The 12,420-nt window shown below is 35.0% G+C and overlaps 1 protein-coding gene across 1 annotated transcript in view; it reads left to right on the top strand.

The window, feature by feature from the left end:
* Nucleotides 1-11,666, top strand: part of CAND1 (cullin associated and neddylation dissociated 1) — a 34,735-nt gene extending 23,069 nt beyond the window's left edge. Inside the window, exons 8-15 of the mRNA XM_006053476.4 lie at nt 55-347; nt 1,940-2,081; nt 2,423-3,916; nt 4,785-4,880; nt 7,323-7,492; nt 7,569-7,733; nt 8,802-8,909; nt 9,642-11,666. Coding sequence (XP_006053538.1) covers nt 55-347; nt 1,940-2,081; nt 2,423-3,916; nt 4,785-4,880; nt 7,323-7,492; nt 7,569-7,733; nt 8,802-8,909; nt 9,642-9,866 — 2,693 coding nt within the window. The 3' untranslated portion in view covers nt 9,867-11,666. The remainder of the gene's footprint in view (nt 1-54; nt 348-1,939; nt 2,082-2,422; nt 3,917-4,784; nt 4,881-7,322; nt 7,493-7,568; nt 7,734-8,801; nt 8,910-9,641) is intronic.
* Nucleotides 11,667-12,420: the final 754 nt, after the last annotated feature.

Below are 12,420 nucleotides of genomic sequence, written 5' to 3' on the forward strand. Positions count from 1 at the left end.
GTATTAAACTTTTCTTATGATTAATAGTCTGCTAACATTAAAACTTCTCTTTAGGGAGTGATGATGAATACAGTGACGATGATGACATGAGTTGGAAAGTGAGACGTGCAGCTGCTAAGTGCTTGGATGCTGTAGTTAGCACAAGGCATGAAATGCTTCCAGAATTCTACAAGACCGTCTCTCCTGCACTGATATCCAGATTTAAAGAGCGTGAAGAGAATGTAAAAGCAGATGTATTTCATGCGTACCTTTCTCTCTTGAAGCAAACTCGTCCTGTGCAAAGTTGGCTGTGTGACCCTGACGCAATGGAACAGGGAGAAACACCTTTAACAATGCTTCAGAGTCAGGTCAGTTTAAAGTGTGGTTTTGAAAGTCCTGCTAGTAAATGTGATGTTTTAAAATGGTGTTTTTGTATGAAAATAGGAGTTCCAGAATAGCTTTAGAGAAACATTTCTGGGATTTGTTTGTATAATAGTTTATGGATCCTCATATAACATTACTTACTTACAATTTATTCTGATTGAAGTTTTCTTGATTTTTCTTGGCTGAACAGTATTAGCTTTAAGATTCAATAAAATATCTTTATCTTTGATGTATTAATGGAGAAATCTTAAGGCAGTAGAATTGGACTACTTGTGTTCATAGCTTCTTTCTCTCCTGATTTAGAGAAATTAGGACTCTGTGTGTGTGTGTGTGTGTGTGTGTGTGTGTGGTCTTGGGCAAGTTATTTAGACATTTTATTAAGCCTCAGTTTTCTCATTTGTAGTAATGGTTTACTTAAAACTGTCTACCCAAGGTGGAAATGATATGCTCTGTTTAAACACACAGTGAAGCCTGCCACACAGGCTTTTATATGCCACGTATTATTATTGATATTATTATTGATTTTATATGCCACCTATTATTGATAAAATACATATTTTTTCACTTTAGGACATCTTCTTTAGGATCTAAATATTAGGTCTGTATAGTCCCCATTTACTGAATATTTAGTACACACTAGGCATTTTCCTATCTTATATGTAATCTCTAAAGCATCCCCATGGGGTACATATATGTCCATTTTTATGGATTACAGAAGAGATCTTGAGAGAGACTAAACAACTAAACCAGGACCAGGGATGTACATGTCATAGCTATCTTGTTTTAAGTAGTAAAAATTTTAATAGATTGTGGTGAACTTAAAAGGTGAACACTGAAGATTAATTGTAGAAGAAAAAGAAAGTGTATCCAAGATGTAAGTAATTGACTATATGGAAAGCAGATAAAAATCACAAAAAATTTTGACGGTGCTATGATGAATTAATTAGATAGGTGTTTTCTTTTGCCTCTAGTTCTCACATCATTGTTCAATATGGTATGTGTCTGTATCCTGCTATCCTGAAGACTTTAGCAAATACCCTATTTAGGTTTCACTAACATTAGAAAGTATAGAAGTGATGTCTTTGACTCCTATTCCTGCTGCTTGTAACTACATTTGAAGTGAGGTTGATTTCATTGTAAGAGCCAACGAAAAGCAAAGACAAGGACCCATTTAATGGTTTCTTTTCTGTAATTTGTCTTTTTTCCTATAATTGCTTATACAGCTATTTAAGTTTATAAATTATGTTCCTAAAGTTTTGGTTGAAAATTATTATTTAGATTTCTGTTTAGTCGGGTGCATTTCATAAGTAAAATTAATCAAGGAAGACTAGTCTGTTGTTCTGTAGAGCTAATGATAGCTTTTCTCTATTTATCAGTATCAAGCAAATATAGTTACAAGAGAACATGCATAGTATATGGCAACAAAGTTTGTATCAAAAAAATTGTTAGCGGTTAGCAGAATTAGGAATTTGACCAGAAAAATTCTTCCATTCGTCCCCATCCCTTGTAATTTGTGTTAAGTGAACTGAGGAAGTACCAATAACTGAACCAGCTAATGAGCACTTGATAATTACAGGTTCCGAACATTGTTAAAGCTCTGCACAAACAGATGAAAGAGAAAAGTGTGAAGACCCGACAGTGTTGTTTTAACATGTTAACTGAACTGGTAAATGTATTACCCGGGGCTCTAACACAACACATTCCTGTACTTGTACCAGGTATGCAAGAAATAGTAAATCACTTTTGGGATTTATTAAGACTTAGATAAGCTTAAATAATTGTTTCCTTGAAAAGGATGATTTGTGACAACTTAATTTGTACATGGAACTAACTTTTTTATAGGAACATTGAATATCTAAAGTTAAAAGTAAAAAGTTCGAAACCATACTCGAAATACTTTACTTTAATATTTATCGCAGCTTGTGGAATTTCTGTTACTTTAGAGATAATATAAAGTGGAAGCTCTAGCAGTCTTTTAGGGATTAGTTTTATATTTTTGCTTTCATAAAGTTGTCATGCATAAAAATATTGGATTTTTCTTTTTTGGTTGGGTTTTTAGGAATCATTTTCTCACTGAATGATAAATCAAGCTCATCAAATTTGAAGATCGATGCTTTGTCCTGTCTATATGTAATCCTCTGTAACCACTCTCCTCAAGTCTTCCATCCTCACGTTCAAGCTTTGGTCCCCCCAGTGGTGGCTTGTGTTGGAGACCCATTTTACAAGATTACATCTGAAGCTCTTCTTGTTACTCAACAACTTGTCAAAGTAATTCGTCCTTTAGATCAGCCTTCCTCGTTTGATGCGACTCCTTACATCAAAGATCTATTTACCTGTACCATTAAGAGGTTAAAAGCAGCTGACATTGATCAGGAAGTCAAGGAAAGGGCTATTTCCTGTATGGGACAAATTATTTGCAACCTTGGAGACAATTTGGGCTCTGACTTGCCTAATACACTTCAGATTTTCTTGGAGAGACTGAAGAATGAGATTACACGGTTAACTACAGTGAAGGCTTTGACACTGATTGCTGGGTCCCCTTTGAAGATAGATTTGAGGCCTGTCCTGGGAGAAGGGGTTCCTATCCTTGCCTCGTTTCTCAGGAAAAACCAGAGAGCTTTGAAACTGGGTACCCTTTCTGCTCTAGATATTCTAATTAAAAACTATAGTGACAGCTTGACTGCTGCCATGATTGATGCAGTTCTAGATGAGCTCCCACCTCTTATCAGCGAAAGTGATATGCATGTTTCACAGATGGCTATCAGTTTTCTAACCACACTAGCAAAAGTGTATCCCTCCTCCCTTTCGAAGATAAGTGGATCCATTCTCAATGAACTTATTGGACTTGTTAGATCACCTTTATTGCAAGGGGGAGCACTTAGTGCTATGCTAGACTTTTTCCAAGCTCTGGTTGTTACTGGAACAAATAATCTAGGATATATGGATTTGTTGCGCATGCTCACTGGCCCAGTTTATTCTCAGAGCACAGCTCTTACTCATAAGCAGTCTTATTATTCCATTGCCAAATGTGTAGCTGCTCTTACTCGAGCATGCCCTAAAGAAGGACCAGCTGTAGTAGGTCAGTTTATTCAAGATGTGAAGAACTCAAGGTCTACAGATTCAATTCGTCTCTTAGCTCTACTGTCTCTTGGAGAAGTTGGGCATCATATTGACTTAAGTGGGCAGCTGGAACTAAAGTCGGTCATATTAGAAGCTTTCTCATCTCCTAGTGAAGAAGTCAAATCAGCTGCATCCTATGCATTAGGCAGCATTAGTGTGGGCAACCTTCCTGAATACCTTCCGTTTGTCTTACAAGAAATAACCAGTCAACCCAAAAGGCAGTATCTATTGCTTCATTCCTTGAAGGAAATTATTAGCTCTGCATCAGTGGTGGGCCTTAAACCGTATGTTGAAAACATCTGGGCCTTATTGCTAAAGCACTGTGAGTGTGCAGAAGAAGGAACCAGAAATGTCGTTGCTGAATGTCTAGGCAAACTCACTCTGATTGATCCAGAAACTCTCCTTCCACGGCTTAAGGGGTATTTAATATCAGGTGGGTACCTAGATTTTCTTATTTAAGAAAATTTTTATTTTTTAAATTTTTTGACTGGAGAAAAATGGGTTTACGGTATTGTGTTGATTTCTGCTGTACAACAACATGAATTAGTCATATATACATATATATATGTATCTCCTCCCTGTTGAGCCTTCCTCCCCTCCCCTTCCCCCGCAAAATTGTTATTAGTATTTGGTTGCCTGGAAAGATGGCTAATGCTATATCTTGTTACATGTAGAACTTATGATATGGAGCCATGTTCAAATGACATTTTGTTGTTTAAAAGAATTAAGAGTGTAGTTAGATAATGATTAAATAAATCTGATGTCATTTCTAGTGTTCAGTATATTTTAATGTTACTCTTTTGTCTTGAATTAATAAAGCCAGAGAACAATGCTTATATTAATTACAGTACTAAAATTGGTGAACTAAGTTCAAATGAAAAATTCTGGGAACAGTTTTCAGATTTACCAGTGTCAACCCTTATTATCCAAGGAGAAGGTAAAAATGGCCATTCATTCTTAGAAATTGCTTCCATTTTTAATAAATTTGATAATCTTATCTGCTGATGTGGTTAAACCAGTTCCCTTTTAGGAGGGGTAGATCCTTCACTGCTGGTTTCTCAGGCTGCCTCCTTCTTGGATGAAATTGTTCCTTTTGAGATCTAGCGAGATGATATTTCACAAAATGAATAAACTTTGCTCCATTGGTATCCTGAGGGAAAGAAGAAATACCCTTCTTGATCAAAGAGAATTTTAAAGAATTACAGACACTGGTGTTACTTGAAGTGGTTTGAAAATGATAAAGATGTCCATGGATTTTAGCGGACTTAAATACCGTAGACTTAGAATTTATTTTTAATTAGGTTCATCATATGCCCGAAGTTCAGTGGTTACAGCTGTGAAGTTTACTATTTCTGATCATCCACAACCTATTGATCCACTATTAAAGAACTGCATAGGTAAGTGCAAATGAAGATGAAAATACTGCCTAAATAGTAGTTAATTGTCAAAACCTGAATCATTTCAATAGCTAAATATATCCCCAAGGAACTAAAATACTTTTAAGGGTCTGATAATTGTTTCATTAAAAACATAATTTTGCAAATAATTGAAATTAGGTAAATATGCTAGGATGTCTTTAAAGTCAACTACACATTTGATAATAGTGTTTTGGGAATGACCTAAAGTAAACTAATGGGTAAAGGGTAATATTATATGATTTGACCAGTCTGAAGTTCTTCCCAGTTGTAAATGAATCTCATTTGAGTTGTATGGCTGAATTTTCTGTTATTATTTATATCCCTCTAGCTTCCAAGGGGCTCTGTGGAGGCTTCTAAATTTAAGGTGGAAATTTAAGACTAAAAAAGATAATTCTTGAGGTATTTAGCCCTGTCAGCCTAAGAGGAGATACACAAGAAAGAAAAAGGTCATCTCTTTATTATTTTTCATGATTTTATAACTTCCTAAGTTGTTTTCATCATCAGTTTCCCTAGAGTCTTTAGTAACTAAACTCTTGGTGTTTTCTTGACAAAAGAATGGGGATATCAGCAGAAAGGATAGAGGGGTATGCATAGAAAGTTAGCAGCTTCATGCCATTCTGCAGTGGGCCAGAAGGGGCAAAAACAGTCTAAAAGAACTACACAAAGGGATTACTAGTTCAGAGTAGGAGGGACATAGAGGATAAATGGATGACAATGCTGAGACGTAGAGATAATTCATAGGAAGTCTCTGTCAGAAGATTCTTGCCTTTGTTCTCCTCCCCCTCTTTTTTCTTTGTTTACTCTCATTTTTGGCATTGTACAAGATACAACAAAGGAAGAGACCTGTGCCAGATCTCTAGAGACATCTTTCTAGGTTGATTAACAGTCAGCAAGTGTGCATCACTGGAGTAGTTACTCAGTTAGATGCTGATCATTCTGGTTGTTTAAAATTGAAATTCCTAGACCAAGTTGTTGGGGACCACTGATCCTAGATTGTGTCACCATTTGTCCATAATGATAGAAGTACTTTAGGAGCTTTACTTAAAAGCAGTTTACATGTATACCTGTGGCGGATTCATTTTGATATTTGGCAAAACTAATACAATTATGTCAAGTTTAAAAATAAAATTAAAAAAAAAAAAAAAAGCAGTTTACCATCATAGTAATTCTAGACAGACAGAGGTGAGGAGCTTTAAATTCTTTTTGAACACAAGCTATCTCTTAACCTTTTTTGTAGTCAGAACTTTCCTGGGTGGTCAGTCTTGAGGTTACCAATCTATGATGTTTGAAGCATTTTTTTCATCTCCCATTTTAGCAAATCGCTGTTGTGATACATTTAAGTCTTCTGGCACCTTTTCCCCACCATGTATTCTAAAAGATTACTTATCATAGGGTTGAGATTACATATTGATGAATAGCTATGAATGAATACATGTACCAGACACTGTGTTCAGTAATGTACATGCTATTTATTCTGTTCCGTGGCCCTAAAAGTTTATAATTCTCATTTTATAAACTGGGAAACTGAGGCTCTTGCCTATAATAAACTGCTAGAAGTCAGTCTTAGAGTTGACAAGTGAAGCAGTTTGGATCACCATCTGTGTGACTCCAAAGATACTCTTTCCCCCATGTGCAAGAACAGTCAGACTTATATCTGTGTTTAGAGTGGCTGGGCACTTTCTCTAGCTTTTTGTCTTATGTTAGGCTTCAGTTTCCTTCTTTTCTACTCGTAGACCTCTTGTCAATTTATACATTTCTTGTGAAAGATAAAAATAAGCTTTTGGAGGCACATTTCTCTGTCATCTGATAAATTGTTTACTTGTTAACAGTATTCCAGCTGTGGCTCTGTCCCCACCCTTGTTTATCTTTTGAACTCAGGTTTTAAGATTTCACCTTTGGAATGTAAACTATAGCATACATATAATGTAAACTTCATATGAGCATAAATTTGACTTTCCCGCAGCTATATCCCCAATGCCTCATGCGATAAATGCTCAACAAGTACTTTTTGAGTGAAAAAAATTCCACTTCTGTTGGTGGTTTTTTTAGTGTGAGTACTAATTTTGAACTTTAACGAGAGTCATTCACGTTACTAGTTCTTGTGTTTGCTGACTCCATCACTTCTGTTTGCCACCCACCTTTTTATCAACTATCTATAAAAGTAATTGGGAGCTTTGGGGGCCCTCACCCCTGTGTTTAAAGGTGCTGAGAATAGGTTTAGCAGTTAAATGCACTCATATTCGGACATGATGGTGTAGCTGTTGTCAAAAGAAATTATATAGTTCACTTAGTATTTCATCATATTTCATGATCCACGTTGAAGAAATGGCAATAATACCAACACTAGTAAAATAGCAGTATAATGCATATTTAATTTTAAGCTTGCCATATAACCATGTTGCTTCTCTTTGACTTCTTCAGGTGATTTTCTAAAAACATTAGAAGACCCAGATTTAAATGTAAGAAGAGTAGCTTTGGTCACATTCAACTCAGCAGCACATAATAAGCCATCATTAATAAGGGATCTTTTGGATACTGTTCTTCCACATCTTTATAATGAAACAAAAGTTAGAAAGGAGCTTATAAGAGAGGTACGTTAGATTACACTGTTTACCTAAGCTTGTCTTTTACTTTCTAGAATATTTACATATCTTTGTATTTCAACAGGTAGAAATGGGTCCATTTAAGCATACAGTTGATGACGGCCTGGATATTAGAAAGGCAGCTTTTGAGTGTATGTACACGCTTCTAGATAGTTGTCTGGACAGACTTGATATCTTTGAATTTCTTAATCATGTTGAAGACGGTTTGAAGGACCATTATGACATTAAGGTGAGATGTTTGTGCCTGTTGATAAAATGTTTTAGAAGAATACTTTTTGCTAGTGACTGTCACCTTTGTAATTTACTCTTGTTACTCAGTGAGAACGATTGGTTTACTTGTCATGATTTTAGTGTGTTAGAAACTCTCTCATATGCAAACAAAGTAGCAGTGCAGTGTAATAACATCAGTTGACATATAGGAAAATCCAGAAACCTTTTCATTAGTGGAGGAAGTCAGAATCAGAGTGTTGTTAAAGGATGTTATACACAAAGCTATCTGTAAACGCAACCACAGAGAAATTATACCGCCTCTTAGGCTTAGAGCATGAACTTTGCTCATAGCTGCTTTTTATCTTCCTATTTAAAATGTGAACTATAAAACAGTGATTTGAAAAATCTTCTACTCAGGGCCTTTGGTCAAGCAGGGCAAAAGTGGTAGTTGAGCAGTAATTCAGCCATACTATCAGAACTCTTACTTTGATGTTTCCATAATGTAATATGGAATAACCTGATTCTCCCAGAATGCAATGAAAAGAGCCCTGAAAGAATAGGATCCTTCTACAATTTATAGTCTTAAGATAAAAGACTATGGGTTATTGGACTTTAATGGATTAATCTGAATAAGCAGGCTTTTTGGGGTTTTTTTTGTTTGTTTTTTAGAAAAATCTAAGACAGTAGAAACTTGTTATAAAGCTTTTCTAATAGTTATTTTCTCATTCACTGGTTTTTTCCATTTGGTGCACATGAACTTTTTGAAAAACAGTTAGTTTATGACCCTATCCCAATGAGTGAAGTAAAAAAAAAATTGGAAAGCTCCCCAGCTCTAACTCATGTGCAGTCAAGATTGAGAATCATTTTTCTAGTTCTGTATTTTTGGACCATATGATAGATAACTTTAGTACTTGTAGCTAAAATTTCTTAGATTTGAATTCTGTGTGATTCCAAATGGCAGACTACATAAAAATGAAACTTTGTGGCACAGGCTAGTCATTTTCTTTTAAAAACTTGGTCAGAATTTGGGATTTGTCTTTAGAAAATAAATTCAGAATCTAAATTTTGTCTTTTTTATTCATAATAGATGCTAACATTTTTAATGTTGGTGAGACTCTCTACCCTTTGTCCAAGTGCGGTACTGCAGAGGTTGGACCGACTTGTTGAGCCGTTACGTGCCACATGTACAACTAAGGTAATACTGATGATGTTGATTTAGGCCAGACTTGGTATGTTCAGGATTCTCAGTTGATTCTGTACTGTGGTTTTCCAAATTTAACTGTGCTGGCACCCTGGGTAGCAGTTGGCTTCAAAAATTAATTTATTAAATGTGGATGTTTTAGAAAGCTTACCACTGTTAAATGCAATTCTTAAAAGTTTGTTATAACAGTGTGACACATTTTTAAAGTACTGATATGGTTAAAGTGATAGGTCCACAAAAGAGGAGGAAATGTTTAATTCTGTTGGAGGCGGCGAATGGGAGTGGGAGTCATAGAAGTTTCATATATGCACCTGACAGTATTTAAAATGGACCTTGAAAAAAGCAGGATTATTTTTAGGTTCAGAAAGTGAAGCAAGACTTTTCATACAAAAATGATTATATGAATTAAGGCACAGAGATTTCAGTACATGACATGTTTGAAGAATAATGAACAAATATGGTAACATCAAATGGTAGTTTGATGGAGGACAAAGTAGGACTTGCTAAGCAGGTCCCACTCTGGTTTTTATAATGGGCTTTATATAAAATATTCCCTTAAAAGGAGACAGTGATTGCTAAAAAAGTTTCAAAACACCTCTGCTTGAAGAAGAATGTGCCTTTTGGATCTATGCAAAAGTAGCTTTGCTTTATTTTTATGTGCTTGGATTTTGTTGGTATAAGAGCTGCCTTTTATAGCATGTAATATAAATTTACTCAATGTTCCAGGTAAAAGCAAACTCAGTAAAGCAGGAGTTTGAAAAGCAAGATGAACTAAAGCGATCTGCCATGAGAGCAGTGGCAGCACTGCTAACCATTCCAGAAGCAGAGAAGAGTCCGCTGATGAGTGAATTCCAGTCACAGATCAGTTCTAACCCTGAGCTGGCAGCCATCTTTGAAAGTATCCAAAAAGATTCATCATCCACTAACTTGGAATCAATGGACACTAGTTAGATATTTGTTCAACCTGGGGACCATTACATTGACCATATGATGCACTGATTTGACAGGTTAATCATAAGACATGAAAAGAGAAGTATTTAAAAGCTTCAAAATGTTCCACTTTTTTTTCCCTTCATGGAGACAGTTTGACTTTCTTCCATTGTTGTTTTTGTAGCATTTATTTCAGAAATATGTATTTCCATAATCCAGAGGTTGTAAAACCACTGATGTTTTAGTGGTTAGAGCAACGTTTAAAATGACAGCTAAACATTAGGATTGATGGAGATAGGGTCCAGTATATTTACCCTGTAATGTTTAGGATTAAAATGTTAAAATTTTGTGACCATGAATTTCTTTCTTTTATAAATTTTCTCTTATTTAAAAATCAAAAATTCTGCAAGACAAAAACCATGTTTCTTTTTCTTGTGTAACTTTGTTTCAGCAACATAAATTGATTTTTAGCTGGCAGACAAGAATTATCTGTGTAAGACTTGTTACATTTCAGAGGGGTTGGCGGTTTAAGAGAGACAATAGGGTATCATTTTTTAAGTATGGGGATTAACAATATCCCTGTTGCGCACACTAATTTTGCATGAGCAAGTTTGCAAATATGTATTGTCTGTAAAGCAGCATGTGCAGATTATTCATAATACAAAAGTTAAAATAAGTATTATTGTATTAGTGCAATTTTCAGATATTTATTTTTGCACAGAAAACACATATCTGGAGAGAGAGGGGAGTAAATTTTTGAAACTTTGGTTTTCTTAATGCCAGTGTGAATTTGCAGGTGTTTTCAGCAAATCAAGTCCAAATAACAATTTGCCACTTTTTCTATTATAAATTTTCTTAGACATTTAAAATTTGAATATTTAAGTACTCAGTTTTTCTCGGTTACCCATTTGTGTGCGTGTGTTTCCCCTTAGAAATTCTTAGTCAGATTTTTTCTTTGATTTCCTTTGGACCTCTACATTCCATATCGAGTGATTCTAATAACTGTGTGCTTGTGAATTTTATTTTTTGGAAACTTCTGAAGCTGCCTATCCCAGGTTTGTTAGCTAATAATAGTATTTTCTTTTAGTTGAGTTAGATTTTTTCCCCCCTTTCTTCTAGAGCTAATTTACATATTGTATTTGGTAAGTGTTGACTACTCCTGATGAAAGGGTCTGTGCTCGGGAGGGAAGCAAAGCTTTGCAGTACCTTATATTGTAGTTAAAATTTTATTTAACATATCCTTCAGTGAGCTCCTTTCACACTGTAGCCTATTCCTTCAAATTTGTGGTGCTCCTGTAACAGTAAGAACTAACTTCTGAAATAAAAGACATCTCCTAATGCTGTGCAAACATAGTTTACATGTATTGAAGGAGGCAGTTGTTAAATTGAGTGACAAGTTTTAAGCATTCAGATATTTGAAAACTGCACCCTTTATTTTTGAAACTGTGAATTAGAAATATTTTTCCTGCTGTTTGACTTACCTGCTTTAACATGCAAATATGAGGTGATTTTAATTATAACATACTGTGGTTATTAGACGAACAGCTTAACTTCAGGTATTCAGATGATCGTGCATAAGACTTCATTACCAGTAAGGATTTTGATTAGTATGTGGACATGAAACGTTACATGAAGTTGGTGCTGTTTCAGAGTGTGTGGCAGGTGATAATCATACTATAATTTGCAAAAAACTGTAATAGAAATTTATTTCAAGCTGTTAGTATATTATGTACTATGCATTACCGTGGTACAGATGTTGTGGATATATTTTAAGTATTTGGTTTCACGGTTTCACAATAAATTACAATACTATAGGCTCTAGGACCAAGTAGGAGACTGACATGCATATGTTGTGTGAATGTCTTAGTTAATTGAAGTTAAATCCAAACTCTTTTCACATATTGGATTTCACCTTCAGTTTTTTTTAACTTCTAAAATGCTTGTAGTTTTTGGTTTTTTGAGTCTCGCAAAATGGCTAATTTTTCTAATATAGCTGAAATTCTATCTTTTAAAGAGGTTCTGCTCTTTTCTAGTAGTCGATATGATTTGTTTATATATATGATATATATATATTATAATGTATATATTCACATATATAACAGTTAGTAAAAGAAGAATACTCAAGTTTTAAATGCGGAGTCATACTGATCAAGTTCATCTTTCTAGTGGTGATGTCCTGGTACTCGGATGGAAGGTGTGGGTTCAGTCACAGTCGGTCACTCATACTGCTCACTGGTCTTTTAATAACTATTAGGAAGTTCTGCTTAGCGGTTCTGCACATGATGATTCCTCAGGAGAAAAAAACAGCTGTTCACTGATGAGGACATTTAAATTGTTTAGATTTAACCAAGTTCTTTTTAAAGACAGCTCAATATGGGTTGTTTTTAAGTTGTTGGTTACGTTATGAGACTCAGGCAGAAAGGAAATTTGGTATGGCAAAGCCTAACCTAAAAATTTAAAGTCAGTAGCACTGCATGATAATTTTTAAAATGTGGTCATATATTAGTGATATCTAAAGCTGCTTAACCATTTGGAATTCTTCACAAATTGGAGTATGGAGACTTCAACAAATGTT

This window comes from Bubalus bubalis, chromosome 4, assembly GCF_019923935.1.
Source record: "Bubalus bubalis isolate 160015118507 breed Murrah chromosome 4, NDDB_SH_1, whole genome shotgun sequence".
NCBI lineage: Eukaryota > Metazoa > Chordata > Mammalia > Artiodactyla > Bovidae > Bubalus > Bubalus bubalis.